The sequence below is a fragment of the Pistacia vera genome, unplaced genomic scaffold (genome assembly GCF_008641045.1).
Source record: "Pistacia vera cultivar Batoury unplaced genomic scaffold, PisVer_v2 Contig653, whole genome shotgun sequence".
Lineage (NCBI taxonomy): Eukaryota > Viridiplantae > Streptophyta > Magnoliopsida > Sapindales > Anacardiaceae > Pistacia > Pistacia vera.
Genome location: NW_022196505.1, coordinates 25,717 through 39,424, shown reverse-complemented (window position 1 = coordinate 39,424; position 13,708 = coordinate 25,717). Strand labels below are relative to the sequence as shown.

The 13,708-nt window shown below is 32.7% G+C and overlaps 1 protein-coding gene across 1 annotated transcript; it reads right to left on the bottom strand.

Annotated features, from left to right (window-relative positions):
- Positions 1-20: 20 nt before the first annotated feature.
- LOC116111902 lies at positions 21-3,117 on the bottom strand. Its single transcript, XM_031398066.1, has 8 exons — positions 2,745-3,117; positions 2,519-2,627; positions 1,397-1,556; positions 872-1,020; positions 637-788; positions 450-564; positions 188-332; positions 21-138 (listed from the first exon to the last, which is right to left on the bottom strand). The coding sequence occupies exons 1-7, from the start codon at positions 3,113-3,115 to the stop codon at positions 201-203; spliced, it is 1,188 nt and encodes a 395-aa protein (XP_031253926.1). The 5' UTR covers positions 3,116-3,117; the 3' UTR covers positions 21-138; positions 188-200.
- Positions 3,118-13,708: the final 10,591 nt, after the last annotated feature.

Genomic DNA, 13,708 nt, shown 5'->3' with positions numbered 1-13,708 from the left:
TTGAAATTTGAGTACTGTAATAAATCAATGATCATAGAAGCTTTAAATTTATGTTCAACTTCTTTACTCAATTCACTATTTACATGAACCAAAATGGTCCAATTTGATGATGATTTGTTGAAGTAGTAGCAAAACTTGAGGAGTAATATACAGCAACTATGACCTTAGGTCCTGACTTCTTGCATCGTTGGAAATTACTGCTAATGCAAAGTCCTCTGGAAAAGGTCGTAAAGAGATATAACAATTTCGGCGCTAATCAATATGATGATGAGCCATTCCAAAAAATCTGATTTCCGGTTCTGAAGAATTTCCTGAAGAAAGCGAATATTGTGCTGCAAAGACAAAGACATCAATAAAACCGTTATTTCAGGTTGAAGACAATTCACAAATGATGATATCAAGAGTTGCTAAACTTCCCAGCAAAGAACAGTATATATATATATATATACCTCTACAAACTTCAACTTAAAATCAAGACTGGCAAATCTCTGTGTCAATTCGAATTCATCTCTGAGGTATTCCCATATCTGAGCATATTTGGCATCCTTCCAGGCAATGTCTGATCTGTAAAAAAAACAACAAAACTTTAATTGCACAGTAATACTGGTGGTTTTGTGTCAGTTGAAAAATCATTACCTTTCAAAAAGACCAAGCTTAAGAATCACATCAGCGAGATTAGAATTTGCCTTTCCCACCAGTTGAAAAAGTTTTTTGCTTTCCATGGTGAATGTTCCAGTTTTTTCCATTCCACGGTTTATGTCAGTGAATTCTGCAACCATTCCATCAACCTAAGAGAAGAAAAGATTTCTAAGCAATATTAACAAATAAAATTTTTTACTCAATAAACACTTCTAAGATGAAATGTTCATACCTGGCGGACATAGTGGTCAAGAGCAATACTTTGACCTAGAACACTACCAATTATACGGATTCCATCAATGTTCAAGTACTGTAACATAATATGATCCAATCCTCCTAGCATCCATGTGCTCAAAGTTGGCTTCTCTATCACCTCATACTCTGCAGTTTAATGAATAATTAAGATAAACAAAAGACTCCAGTTCCAACAATTCATAAAATGACCTTTCCTCTCTTATTCTTAATTTTACAACAAGCTGTATATTATCATTATAACTAGGCTTCACAGATACACAATACATCTATGACTTTCACGTACGTAATCTAGATTGAGGGGTTCTATAGATGTTTATCTCTTCAAATCAACTAGATAAAACAACTTTTTCTATTCAAATTTAATATATTCAAGATATGAAGAACTTTCATCTCATCCTAATCTGTATTACCATCATAACACTATGTGTGTGAGTGTGAGCTTATAAAAGAGATGTGGAATGGTAATTTGAGAACTAATATAAATGAGTTTATGAGGTCTTACCGTCCTTTCTCATTTCCGAAAGTAAACCTGATGCATATCTTTCCACAATTTTTAGATACCTATCCACCTCATGTTCAGAAACATTAAACAAGACAATGGATCCATACTGGAAAACTACCATGAAGCAGCAGTTGCTTCCACTTATGCAAGTACCCATACCCTGGAACAAGGAATTTTACACTCTCTTAGTAAGAAATACAACTAGATGTACCATTTATAGCCAAAAAAGGCAGAAAGTGCTAGCCTAAATACAACACTAGGATATCCAGAGGAACCATAAATTGCACTAGTTGAAACTTAACTGTATTTTTTTTTTTTTTTAAACAATAAATACAACAAGATCCATCATTTAGCAAAACAAAGAATTGTTGGGTAAATTACAGAATAAAAATATTTAAAGGAACTAAATTCCAATGCTTGGAATATGGTACCTAGAATTTTCTTTTAGAAATAACTTGAATAAGTAAATGTTGATTCCTTTAGTTGACAGAAAAAAGAGATTTTTTCACTCTAAATTAAGTCCCTAATTCAAAATAAATATAATAATTCTTCTTATATACGGATGTGAGTTGGGGGTTGTTATCTTCTTCATTCTGGGCATTATGTCCATCACTCTACATCTCCCTACAAGATTGTATGATATTTTTCACTTTAACCCCATTTGAAGATTTCAAAAAGTGTTCATCCACCAACATTGAGATAAGTAACAACCATGGATAAAGAGTTAATAAACAAGCAAAAGTATCCCCTCTACACGCATCGTTGGTCTTAACCAACAAATGCAGCCAACAGTTAAACTCAATTTGAAGTATATAGGTAAACTTAATAGAATACAAATCTTGAAAACGACCATAGGGGATTATTTCAGTTCAAATTTTGTAGCTCACTAAATCTCAGATTTATACAGAACTAAAATTTTCAATATTTTAAAAAGGGTCCGACTCTACAATAACAGTTAACAACAGTAGTAATTTAATATTAAAAAGTGCATGCCTGGTAAGCATCTAATGCATTCAAACATATAAGTTCCCAACAACTTAACATCAATACTTATAAATCAACATAGCATAATCAAACAGAAACGAAAGCATTATATTCCCTACTCAAAATACATTAACTTACGTTGAAATCCGAAAAATTGCCGAATCTTAAAACAACATAATTAGTCATACGCGATGTTGGTGGTATAAAATTCCGTTTGTTCTGTTCCACTAAGCTCCTCAAATCCACACTACACCAAAACATAACAACAACAATTAGACACATTTTGCAATTCCATATTATTCATGAGCTTGGGATAAAGTTTAATTTCCAAAAATTAACTAATTTGAGGAAATTGCAGGCAAACCTAGTGGAGAAAAAATAGGCCTTAACAGGAATTGAAGTCTTAGGGTCGTCCTCCACGCTACTATTGTTCCCGCCATCTCCAACTTCAGAGCACGGAACTGCGTCGTTCCAGTTAACCACCGGGTGAGGCTGGGCCGAGGAAGCCGAAGATATGCATCTAACAACCAGCGAACTGAACTCCGAGGTGAAATTGAAATGTGAAGAAAAAGAGAAAGAATACGAATAAGTTGTTCGGAGAGTTAGGATTTTAAGAGGAGATAGAGTGAGTAGCCACCGCCGATGGTGGTGGTAGTAGCGGTGGGGTGGTGGTTGCGGAATTTGGCTAAGAAATGTACGGATGGGCTGCACCTGCACTCGGATGGTGCGCCACATTTTTTTTTAGGGTGCGTTTTGGGATTTTACTGAAAATATGAAGCGTGGAGAAAGAGTAGGGTTATCCGGTTATGTCGTTTTAGTATGAGCGAAACGACAACAGGAGAACCTCTGTAGTATTTTCTGATTTTCCAATCACTCGGCATGAAAAGTACGGGCTTTTCTATAGACACCCATTTTTTTCACTCGGATAGGAGGGTTTTAATTAAACTGGTTTTTTAGGTTTTTTAAAACTATTATTTATCATATTTTTTATTGACTGATTTTAACTAGTTTAAAAACTCCTCAAAATTAATATAGTGTATTTTTGAAGGGTTTATAAAATACCTAAAATCTGGATATTTTTGTTGATTTAAAAATTTTATCTCAAAAAAACCCCTTCCCACTATTATTCCATGATATACAATAATCCCTTTGCTGCTAAAAAAAAAAGTCATAGGATAGAGGGCCGAAGGAAAAGACCGACCTTTCTTCGTTTGATTCTTCCTTCTCTAGCTTCTTCAATTCTCTCAACAAGGTTTGTTTATCTCTTTCTCTCTCATTTTTTGTTTGGGTTTATCATGCCATGCATAAATGAGGGAAGGATCCTTTGTTCTTCTTAATTGATTTGCCCTAGATTTGCAATAAGTTCTTCTTTTTAATTAGGTTTTCAATTAGTGGTAAAATTAATCACATTTGAGTTTTTGTGCTTTCAACAGTTCACTTGCAGATTTATTGCAGAGATTGTAGTTAATGGTACTATTGCCTCCATGGTTGTGTTGAAATGGTTCCATCATCTCCAATTACTTACACCTACCCAAACGGTTTATTTTTATCCCTCAAAACAGGCAAGCATGGGACGAGGTTTACACAATGCTAATAATGAGTGCAGTTTTTGCATCCTATGAATTTCTTATGAAAAAATCTACACTATTCTAGTGAAGATGAGAAACCACGTTGTTACTGATGCTGGGCAAAGTATGTTTTGGTAGAAATAATCTCTCTGCTTCAGGCAGTTAAAAATGCACCTATATCTCCTTAAACATGTGATAATTCTTGAAATTTTTGCTTCAATTTTGGTTGCTTATATTCAAACTATTTATTTTTTTGAACAATTCTCTTTCAAAGTTTGCTGTTCTTGGATATGAATTGGGTTATTCAATAGAAAATCCGAACTCATTGGTAATGTCGGAAGCTCAATTTGGCTTCTTTTGCATATATTTTCAACAAATCTAGTTGTTGAGTGGAAGTCAAATTACCAATTATGCTAATAGTGCCAGCATAACGAATATCATCAACTAAATTATATATTTTAATGAGAACATACAAATAAATTAAATAATATACAATGAAAGAACTTACAAATAAATTAAATTTAGAAGAAACTTTGATACTAAGTATTGATAATTAAAAAAAAAAAACTCCTAAGTACTTGTTGAAGTTGTGGTATTTTTATGAACATATATGTAAATTTATCATTTTAAAAAACTGTCACAACTGTTGGAAAATAAACTCCAAAACACAGGTTGGATGTTTTAAAATCTATTACTAAAAACCTCTCAAAACCGCTAAGGTGGTTTACCCTCGTAACCACTACCATCAAACTCCCAAACAGATAGTTAGTGAAAGATAAGATTTTTAATAGTGGTGGCAGCTTTGGTGCCATTACTTTTTAAATATTGAAGAAAATTTAATTAAATCGAATCAATTTTGGAGTTATCCTAATTCTTTGAATGTTCAACTTGTTAAACAATTCAAAGAAATAATAAAAAGAAGAGGCTAAGGTTTCATTGATACTGCACAATTCAATTGAATACAAAAAATATGATTTAACCTAAATACAAAGATATATATAGGCTAAACAAAGGAAATAATGAAAAGACATATCTACCCTTAATAAACAATAANAAAAAACCCTCACCGCTCTGGTTTCGTAAAGCTTGAACTTCTCAAGGGAGCAGGAATTGGGGTCTATCTCGGGGTCGTTTGAGGGGTGGATTTTTGCGGAAGAGGAAGCATATGCAGGCAAATGAGATTTCGCCATTGAAATAAGCTTCATACTGATCTTGTCGGGTACATATTTTATTTATAGGCTTCCATGGTGAAGGCTGAAGGGATTTCAACGGTGTCACACAAGTTAGTAATTACGTTTTAAAGTTAGATCAAATTACATTTTCCCACCCTAGGTTTGGAATATTTATTTCCCACCCCTAATTTCGGAATCATCATGCTCCACCCAATTTTTAAATTTCAAATATTTACTTAACCATCAAAGGATACTTACGTCTTTCTATGCAATATATATAAACTTGAATAAAAAAATAAACTTAAATCAACCATAATCTCTCTCATTATCTTTTTTAAACTAGAAAAATAATCCAAAAACATAAGTTTATACAAAAAAAAAAAAAAACCGAAATTGAAGGCCATGGCTGTAGCGGGGGCTGCTAGATAAGGCCATGGTCGTTGCTACTGGTTGGTGGCATGTCATGTCTATTTTTGTTATTTCATTCTTTCTAGATTCGATTTTGAAGTTTTGTTTTTAATATGTTTGGAGATGGTTGATGACGTGAAGTTGTGTTTTTCATGTGTTTGGATATGGTTAATGAAATGAAAGTTTATTTATTTTATTTTTTTGTATTTGTGAGTGTTCGGATCAGCTTGTATATACCTCGACTAGTTTTTTAGGACCCTGAAGTTAACGATCAAGTAAGCCTTCAGTGGTTATCCCTTATTAATAGTTTTAGGAATTTGAATTTAGGACATCTTGAATAATACACTTAAGAGTCTTCAAATGAACTGTTAAACTATATAAAAGTAATTATATAAGTTTAATGTGAAGATGGGAAAGTTAGATTTTGTATCTCCCAAAGAACATTTTTATCATAAATAGAACACAAATTTTGGAAGAGATAATGAAAAGACATTTCAAAATCAATAACTTTAACTGAGATTTTTTAAATGATTGAAATATTCATATGTAGATAATTTAATTGTTTCAAAATTAAAAGTCTACTTTACTTCTTTCCATGACTTACCAACTTAAACAATATTTTTTTATATTCCTTATTTTTATTAATCATTAACCATTCCTTATTTTTATTAATCATTAACCAAAAAAAACTAAAAAACCTTAATTTAACTAAAATACCAGTATTTGATTTTGTCTCAATTAAAATTACTTAAAGGTTTTATAAAAGATCTAGCCTTTGTTTGTCTCATAATACAAATTTCAAAATGTTTGATTACAATAAAATTTGTTTTAAATAATTTTTTTTTTGGTAATCAGGGTATCTTGGCCAGTTTGCAAGCATCTCAATTAATTTTCGAGGTCCATTAAACACCTTATAATTTTTAAATAGTTATTGCGGACTATCTAGTTATGTCCTTTTTTTTTAAATAGTTAGCTTTAATAACTTTTTGATGTCTTAACTAAAATATAGTTATTTCTAAAGTTGATAAAGCAATATTTCAACATCTATTATTTATTTAATCATGTTTAAATTATTTCATTCATACTAATCTCATTTTTTATAATTATCATTTATTATTTTGCTATTTTATCCCTTTAAAAACACAATTATCATATGTTTAATTTTATCTAAAAATCAACTAAATGTGTAACCTTGCTTGGGATAGTATAATTGTAAGTTCAAGGTTGGTTTGGTAGATTTGGATATTTATTAAGTGAAGGATTTAAGAAATTTGTTAAGTTGGTAAGTAATATGAGGGGGTAAAATGGATTTTCAATTTTAAAATTGGATGAAAGCTTGACATATCACTACCGATGTGGGTGTTTTTTATATTTTTATAATAAAATGGATGAATTAGATATTAACCAATCTTGAAGAGGGTAAAATACACCAAATAGCAACTCCTTTTGGTAAGGTTTTTAGAATAGCATATTCGGAAAATAAGATAGGATTTTGAGAAGTTTTGGTACATTTTTTAATAGTTTTTTCTGAAAATATTTAGATTATTTAACCCCTTAAGTTATTAATTTAACTAAACACCCGTCACAATAAAAGTTTATAAATCAACAAAAACACCCCCCACCCACCCACCCACATATTGCTGGTAGCCGGCCACAACCGCTGGAAGGTGGTCGAAATCTTCCGGAACAGTGCACGACTGGCTGGTTATGGCCGGTCGTGTGTCGATCTAACATTTTCTGACCAAATCTATGATGATTTTTGCCCTTTTCTAATTGCTCCCTGCGTCAGAAATCCCTGCGCAACCACCAATCATCTCATCGGCCTCCCACCTCCAAATCCCTATCCTCTCTAACACTAATTGCTTGTTAGCCGTCGCCCCCACCATTTAGGGTTTTGCCATTTTGAAGACTTGGGGTTGAGATTTTTGAGTTTTTGATGGCTTTTTGGATTGGATTTTGATTGTGGAAGTACTTTTGTTGTTTGTATATTTGCGTGATTGATTTTCAGTCATCGGTGCTCCCACGACGATGGCGGCTGGTGGTGGTGGTGGCTGTTGGCGGCGATGGTGGCTGCTGGCAGGTGATAGTGGCTTTGGTGAGTGGGGGTATTTTTATTAATTTTAAAACTTTTATTAAGAAAGGTAGTTGTTAATGTTTTGAGTTGAATAGAATATAATTGGATTTTGAAGAGAATTGAGAATATTAAAACAAATATGTATTTTAATAGGATTGAATAGGATAGTGAAAAAAATAGGGAAACAAACGAAGGGATAATTTTGTCAACTAACCGCTATGAGGGGAAATATTGGATAGTTCTTCAAAAGTAAAGGGAGGTCAAACCTTTAGGGTGTGAATAGTTTAAATTGAAATCTCATGGGAGGTTTAGATAATAATCGACTTTTAAAAACACTACTCACAATAATTCGGTAAAAGACAGGCCAGGACCAGGCCCAAAGGAATCAAACGGCAGGAGCCCAATTTATGAAAGCCCCACAGAATTTAAATTAAAATATATTATAAATTTATTCTAAAATTACCCCATTTTTTCTTCTATCCATTCAAAACCAAAACCTTGTCTATTGTTTTGTGAAGATGAACCTAAACTTAAACATGTTTCAACTTCAACGCTTGCATTTGAATGCGAAAATTTTCTCCTTTACAATTTCAAACCATAACATTCCACTCTTCCCCCGAAACCTCTCACACTCATCTTCTTCAGGTCTTTTTATTTTTTTATATTTTGTAATTCATATCTCAATTGTAATTTTAATGATATTGCTCTTATGATTTATGGGTATAAGCTTTAAACTTCAATTCAGTCTCATTTGTATTTATATTAGCTTTGATATTGATTTGGGTATATTTTGTTTTTCTTTTTTATTATTTGAAGTAAAAATTAGGAGCTCAAGACATTTGGTGAACAAATCTATGTCAGAGAAGTTTTCGGGTTCTTTTGATAAGAGACTTTTGATTTATGATTTTACAATATTTATGTATGCATACTGATGTTAAATTTCTTGTGTCGTGTTTGTATAATTTGGTGTAATAGTTTGTAAATAAATTTTAATCGACTTACATCATCAGTTTTTTGTTAAAATTTTAATACTTTTAGAGTGCAATTTGTTTTCAGTGCAATTGTAAGAGATCAATGGTGACAAGAAGGAAAAACGGGTGTGACCTGTTTTCTACTAGCCCATTAAACATCCATTTTAAAGAAATTATGGGAATGGAGCTGTGTGAGGTGACATTAATGGTAGTTCTGCTGAAAAAAATTGATTTTCAGATATGGGAAGTAAAGAAGATTGTGGCGAAGCTTGGGATCGATTTGAAACAAAAACCTTTATATCTGTTTTAAGTGATAATAAATTTTATGGGGAGAGTGAAACTGTTCCAGTTCTTAACTTTAATTAGGTTCTAGTTTTTAGCCGCTGGTATCTGACCTGTTTTGTCTTGACGAGATATTTCCTATTGTTTTGTTATAATATCCAAATGAGGAGAAAGCTGATCCTGAGTTGCAAAGAGGGTTGTTAGAAAATGGTTTAAAAAATGCAACAAATTGATGTAGTAGCATTGTTTATTCAAAACACTCTTGTGATTAGTTTAGGTGCTTCCATTATGATATGGAATATTTTCTACTTGAGAAACTTTTTGCAACTTTTGAAGGATTGAAATTGAAACCAAATGGTTTAGATGACAAATTTCATGTGATAGTAATTTGCTACATGATGAAGTAAGTTCTACAATATTATGCTTATGATTCTATTATTTAATCTATATCTAGGTACTATGCTCAGGAATTAGGGTCTTCGATGTTTGCAGTTGGAGTTTATTCCAGCGAAAAAGATCTTCTTGAAGCCTTCAAGAGACCAGTGGCTATTTCTGATTTGTCTAAAACTCGAGCTCCATGACCATAAAAAATGTCGTAATTCTTGACAATGAAAAGGTTGTTATTGGTCTAGTTGTAGCTACTTTGGCCCTCACGGTGGTGGAAGTGGGACCCGCCTCAGCTGCTGAATTGCCGTTGTTGGCCTCATCTTTGCAACTGAATGAACCATCCAATGCCTTGTCCTTGCCCACCTGGGCCGTGCATGTCTCCAGTGTTGTTGAATGGTGAGGGTTTTCTTCTTCACAATTGTGGCTGTTATAATAACTGTGTTTTATTTATTCTCATTAATGCCAAGTTTGATGAGTGAAAATTTGATAGAAAGCAGGTATCTCCAAGGCATGTTTGTGTGTGTTCTCTCTAGGTTTTACTTGGAAAATGAAATGCTAACCACAACTTAGCTATATAGATTCATTATTATAACTTTGTTGTGTTGTATAGTTGTATGAATTTTCTCTTTATACCGATAATTAACATTCAGTATATTTTGGGGTTTGACTTTTGAGTTCTTCAACCAGTTCAATCGAAAAAAGAAGTATAGTTGACTCTAAATTTTCTATTCAAAAGGAGTACCACAATGGCTTTAGTTTGGCAATATGGAGAGAAATCTTGGTATGAAGCATGGAAAGGTCTTTCATGGGGAATGGTGAGTTCCTTTTCTCAATCTTTGCTAGTTACATTACATTCCTTGTATTACTAACCTAAAATTTTGGAATGCATTATTAATTGGTGTATGCTTGGTAAACATGTTTCGTAGATAAATTTTGTGTTTATTCAAAATTCTAAAGACCTATGAAATATTTTCTTCAATTACTTCGCTAAATTAGAAGCATTAGTAATCAAACTAGGACTGTTCTAGTTTGCTTTGATATGATTTTAAGGGATAGGTTTACTATTTATAATTAAGTCAATACATTGTGAAATGTAGCACCCCTACAAATTTGGTTTATAGCCTAAAATTACAAATTCTAAATACTAAACTCCACACAACACAAGTCTAAATAGACTTGACCTAGTTATAAGGATCATAAAACTCGTTCCAACTTCAATGAGAAAATAAATGGACTAAAACAATTGATACACAAACCATAATAGGATGATTATGACTGAATAAAATCCTGTCGCCCCTTTATGTTGCAGTCTTCTTGGAAATAGTTGGAATGATACTGATTCTAGTTTCATTCTTACTTTAATGGGGACAGTACTTGTCTTTGAACGTCTTATATCTTTTAGGTATTAGCCTTTCAGATTGGCTTGTAGGTTCTGATTTATTTACACAATAAGCGCTAACTCATTTAGATTTACAACTTTCTATAGAGCATACTTTGTTGGTTTGCAATCTTCTAAATGACATTGTTTCTTCGTAAACTCTTTCTTCCTCTCCATTATTGTTCAGGTACCCCTGCTTGGCGGAGCATTTTGTGCATGCACATGGCATTTCTTTTATAATTCTAAGTCTCTTGAGGTGAGCTTTATCTTTTCTAAAGTTATTTATTTACTATACATTTGTTTTGAGTACTAGTATGAATTTATTGAAATGGAGAAGCTGTTGTTAACTGGTTTTAATCAAACGGTTCATTTACCTTACTTTGATGCTTTACACTGTTTCAACTATTAGTTATGGTACTAAGTTAAGTTGGACATGTTTTGTACATTGTTAGTCAAGTATTTGTAATTTTCTTCCTGATTTTTGTTCCCATGGAACTGCAATGCCTGTCATTGCTGTGATGTTTAATTCTTCACCCATTACCATGTGATTTATATTGAAGTAACTAAAGACTTAGAGGTGGAAACACTATTACCTCTTTTGCCATCTTTATATGTTAACAACCCAATAATTAGATGTGTGCCATTTTCCAATAAATGAAAAGTATAATCACAATTATGGAGAACTTGTAAGGATTAGGAGAAAACCTGAGGGAGGTTGTGAGATATTTATTAGAAAATGAAGGACAATTATTCTACAAGTATATGTCCAACATGGAATTATAAGAAATCTGGCATTGTCAGAAATTCATTAGGTTACTCTCTGATAGGTTTGACTGAGTATAAAAAGAACAAGTGAAATTAGTTAAGCAAATTGAATAAATGCAGGAAATTACTGATTTAACACAATCATTGCTATGTATTTATCATCCCTGAATAAGGAGTTTAGCAGATGTTGCAACTGTAGAGTAAAAAATTATGTGCTCCCTGAATTTTGTTATAAAGTTACAGTTGTGCTTAAGTAATGATGGGAAATGAAACTGCGTATGATATTATAGTGCGGCCTGTGGTTTTGTTCGATTGTAGATTTTATTCACCCGTACTTGATGTTCTAATGACCTTTGTTGGTGTTACATAGAGAGTTTCACTTGCATATTGGTATCTGTGTCAGATAGGTGTTGATTTGAGGATTCAGTTCATGTCATTTTAGATTACATTAGAAGTGTGTCTAGTTCATTAAGTAATGATGTCTTGTATTAAACTGCTGTTGTTTATTTTTAGTGTCTGAAACCCGGTTTTGAACAAATCAGATCTCCTTGGGTTCGAAACGGTCCTCAGGCTTGGTTAACTAACTCGAGGTATATCACATTTTCTTCTTTTGGCATGCAAAAAGTAGTTTTGTCTTGGTAAATAAAAATGTGCATCAACTTAAAGTAAATCGTATGTTCAATGGTTTCATAAAGCTTGGACATACAGAAGCTCTGTCAGATAAATTCTAAATTGATATGGTTTCAGACTTTTACCCATTTTCACATGAAGTTGGGGGGTTTGGATCAGTTTTGTGTTTTTTTACTGACAAAACCAGATCAGTAATTTAATCACCCCCTTGCAATTCTATGTTGACCACCTAACCGTTTATGCATACAAACTTAGTGTATAGTGTATCTGCTGGCTGGATTAGAAATCAGCAATCTTTATGTACTCACATTACATCTAAGTATGTTATAAAACAACAACACAAAATTATATTTTGCTTTTGGCCGAGGCATTTCTCAATCCACTACATTCAGATTACCGTGATTATACATACTATGCATAGTTCCATAGTTCTATATATAAATATCTGAAGACCACATTTATTTTCATTAAGCATTACACTTTTTTATTGAACATTGCATTTCTATGCGCTTGTGCTTGATTAAAAGAGAGTGATATTATTATGGGATAGAGTATCTCGAATGACATGCAAGTTAATCTATGATCTTTAGGTATTGGTGGCTCTTCAAGCCGCACTTACAGTGATAGGTAATGCTATAATGTGTTATGTTGCATTTTAAATATACAAATCGTCAGAGGAACAGTCGCAGAATCTATAAAATTCATGTATCAGGATATAATCATGTGCTTGAATGCATATCCTTCTTGTTTATTAGACATACCCATAATGAAGGTAAGCAGCTCGCCAACTCTCCGTTAGAATGATGAAAAAAAAAAAAAAAAACCACCAGTTTTTTCCTATGGATTATAGTTGTTTAGCTTTTGCAGGAAAAAGGAAATGGGATGCTGGAAATGTCGTTGATTGATGACAAAGCCGATTTTCGTGGGGTTAAAATCTCAAAATTGGAGGTAATTCTTTGCAAAAAATGTAATGGATTGTGATCATGTAGTTTTTGAGGAGGAATTGATGGAGTCAAATGCCATAATGTGTTAAGCAGTATTCGGAATGAAGAAATATTTTTTCTCTTTTTGAATAGCTATAACTTGTCAAGAAACAACTTTATATATGAATGGTGTTGATATATAACTATAAGATAGTGTTGTATGCTTATGGTGTTTTGCAGGTTGACATGGTTCCATAATGTTTTTGGTACGTGCAAGCAGAGGGATGGACCCATAATTTTTCTTCTATGGGATTAACCTCATAACATGATAAATTTAAGAAAAAAAAGTTTACAAAAATAATATATATACAAAATTAAAAGATATATTCTGATAGGACCTGACCTGCAATTTGGACAAAACTACCAACAACAATCCACACTCACATGCTAAAATCACTGTTTAATGAGAAGAATCTGTTATATTAATCACCATAGAACCATATAGCCCTATCTATAAAGCTAACAGTCTTTTCCTAGCAAAAACTCAGCAACAAATAACAAATAACTTAGAAAAAACAGTGTAAGTACACCAGAAAATGATAAGCAACAGACTGACTTCGAGGGTCAGCCACCTCCCAAACACTGACTTCGAGGGTCAGTAGCCTCCCTTCTAATTGACTCTCAAATTCCAGATATCCTCCCATTTTCTCTTCTCCTCTTTTTATTCTGTCTTGTCACCTGTCTGTTCTAACTGAATTCTCCCCCATCCC

Excerpts from the sequence above, each read along its gene's own strand:
- LOC116111902 (XM_031398066.1), bottom strand. The coding sequence starts at position 3,115 with ATGTGGCGCACCATCCGAGTGCAGGTGCAGCCCATCCGTACATTTCTT. Across the intron at positions 1,557-2,518 it reads GCAATTTTTCGGATTTCAAC|GGTATGGGTACTTGCATAAG; the intron begins GTAAGTTAATGT and ends TCCTTGTTCCAG. Across the intron at positions 1,021-1,396 it reads TTCGGAAATGAGAAAGGACG|AGTATGAGGTGATAGAGAAG; the intron begins GTAAGACCTCAT and ends ATTAAACTGCAG.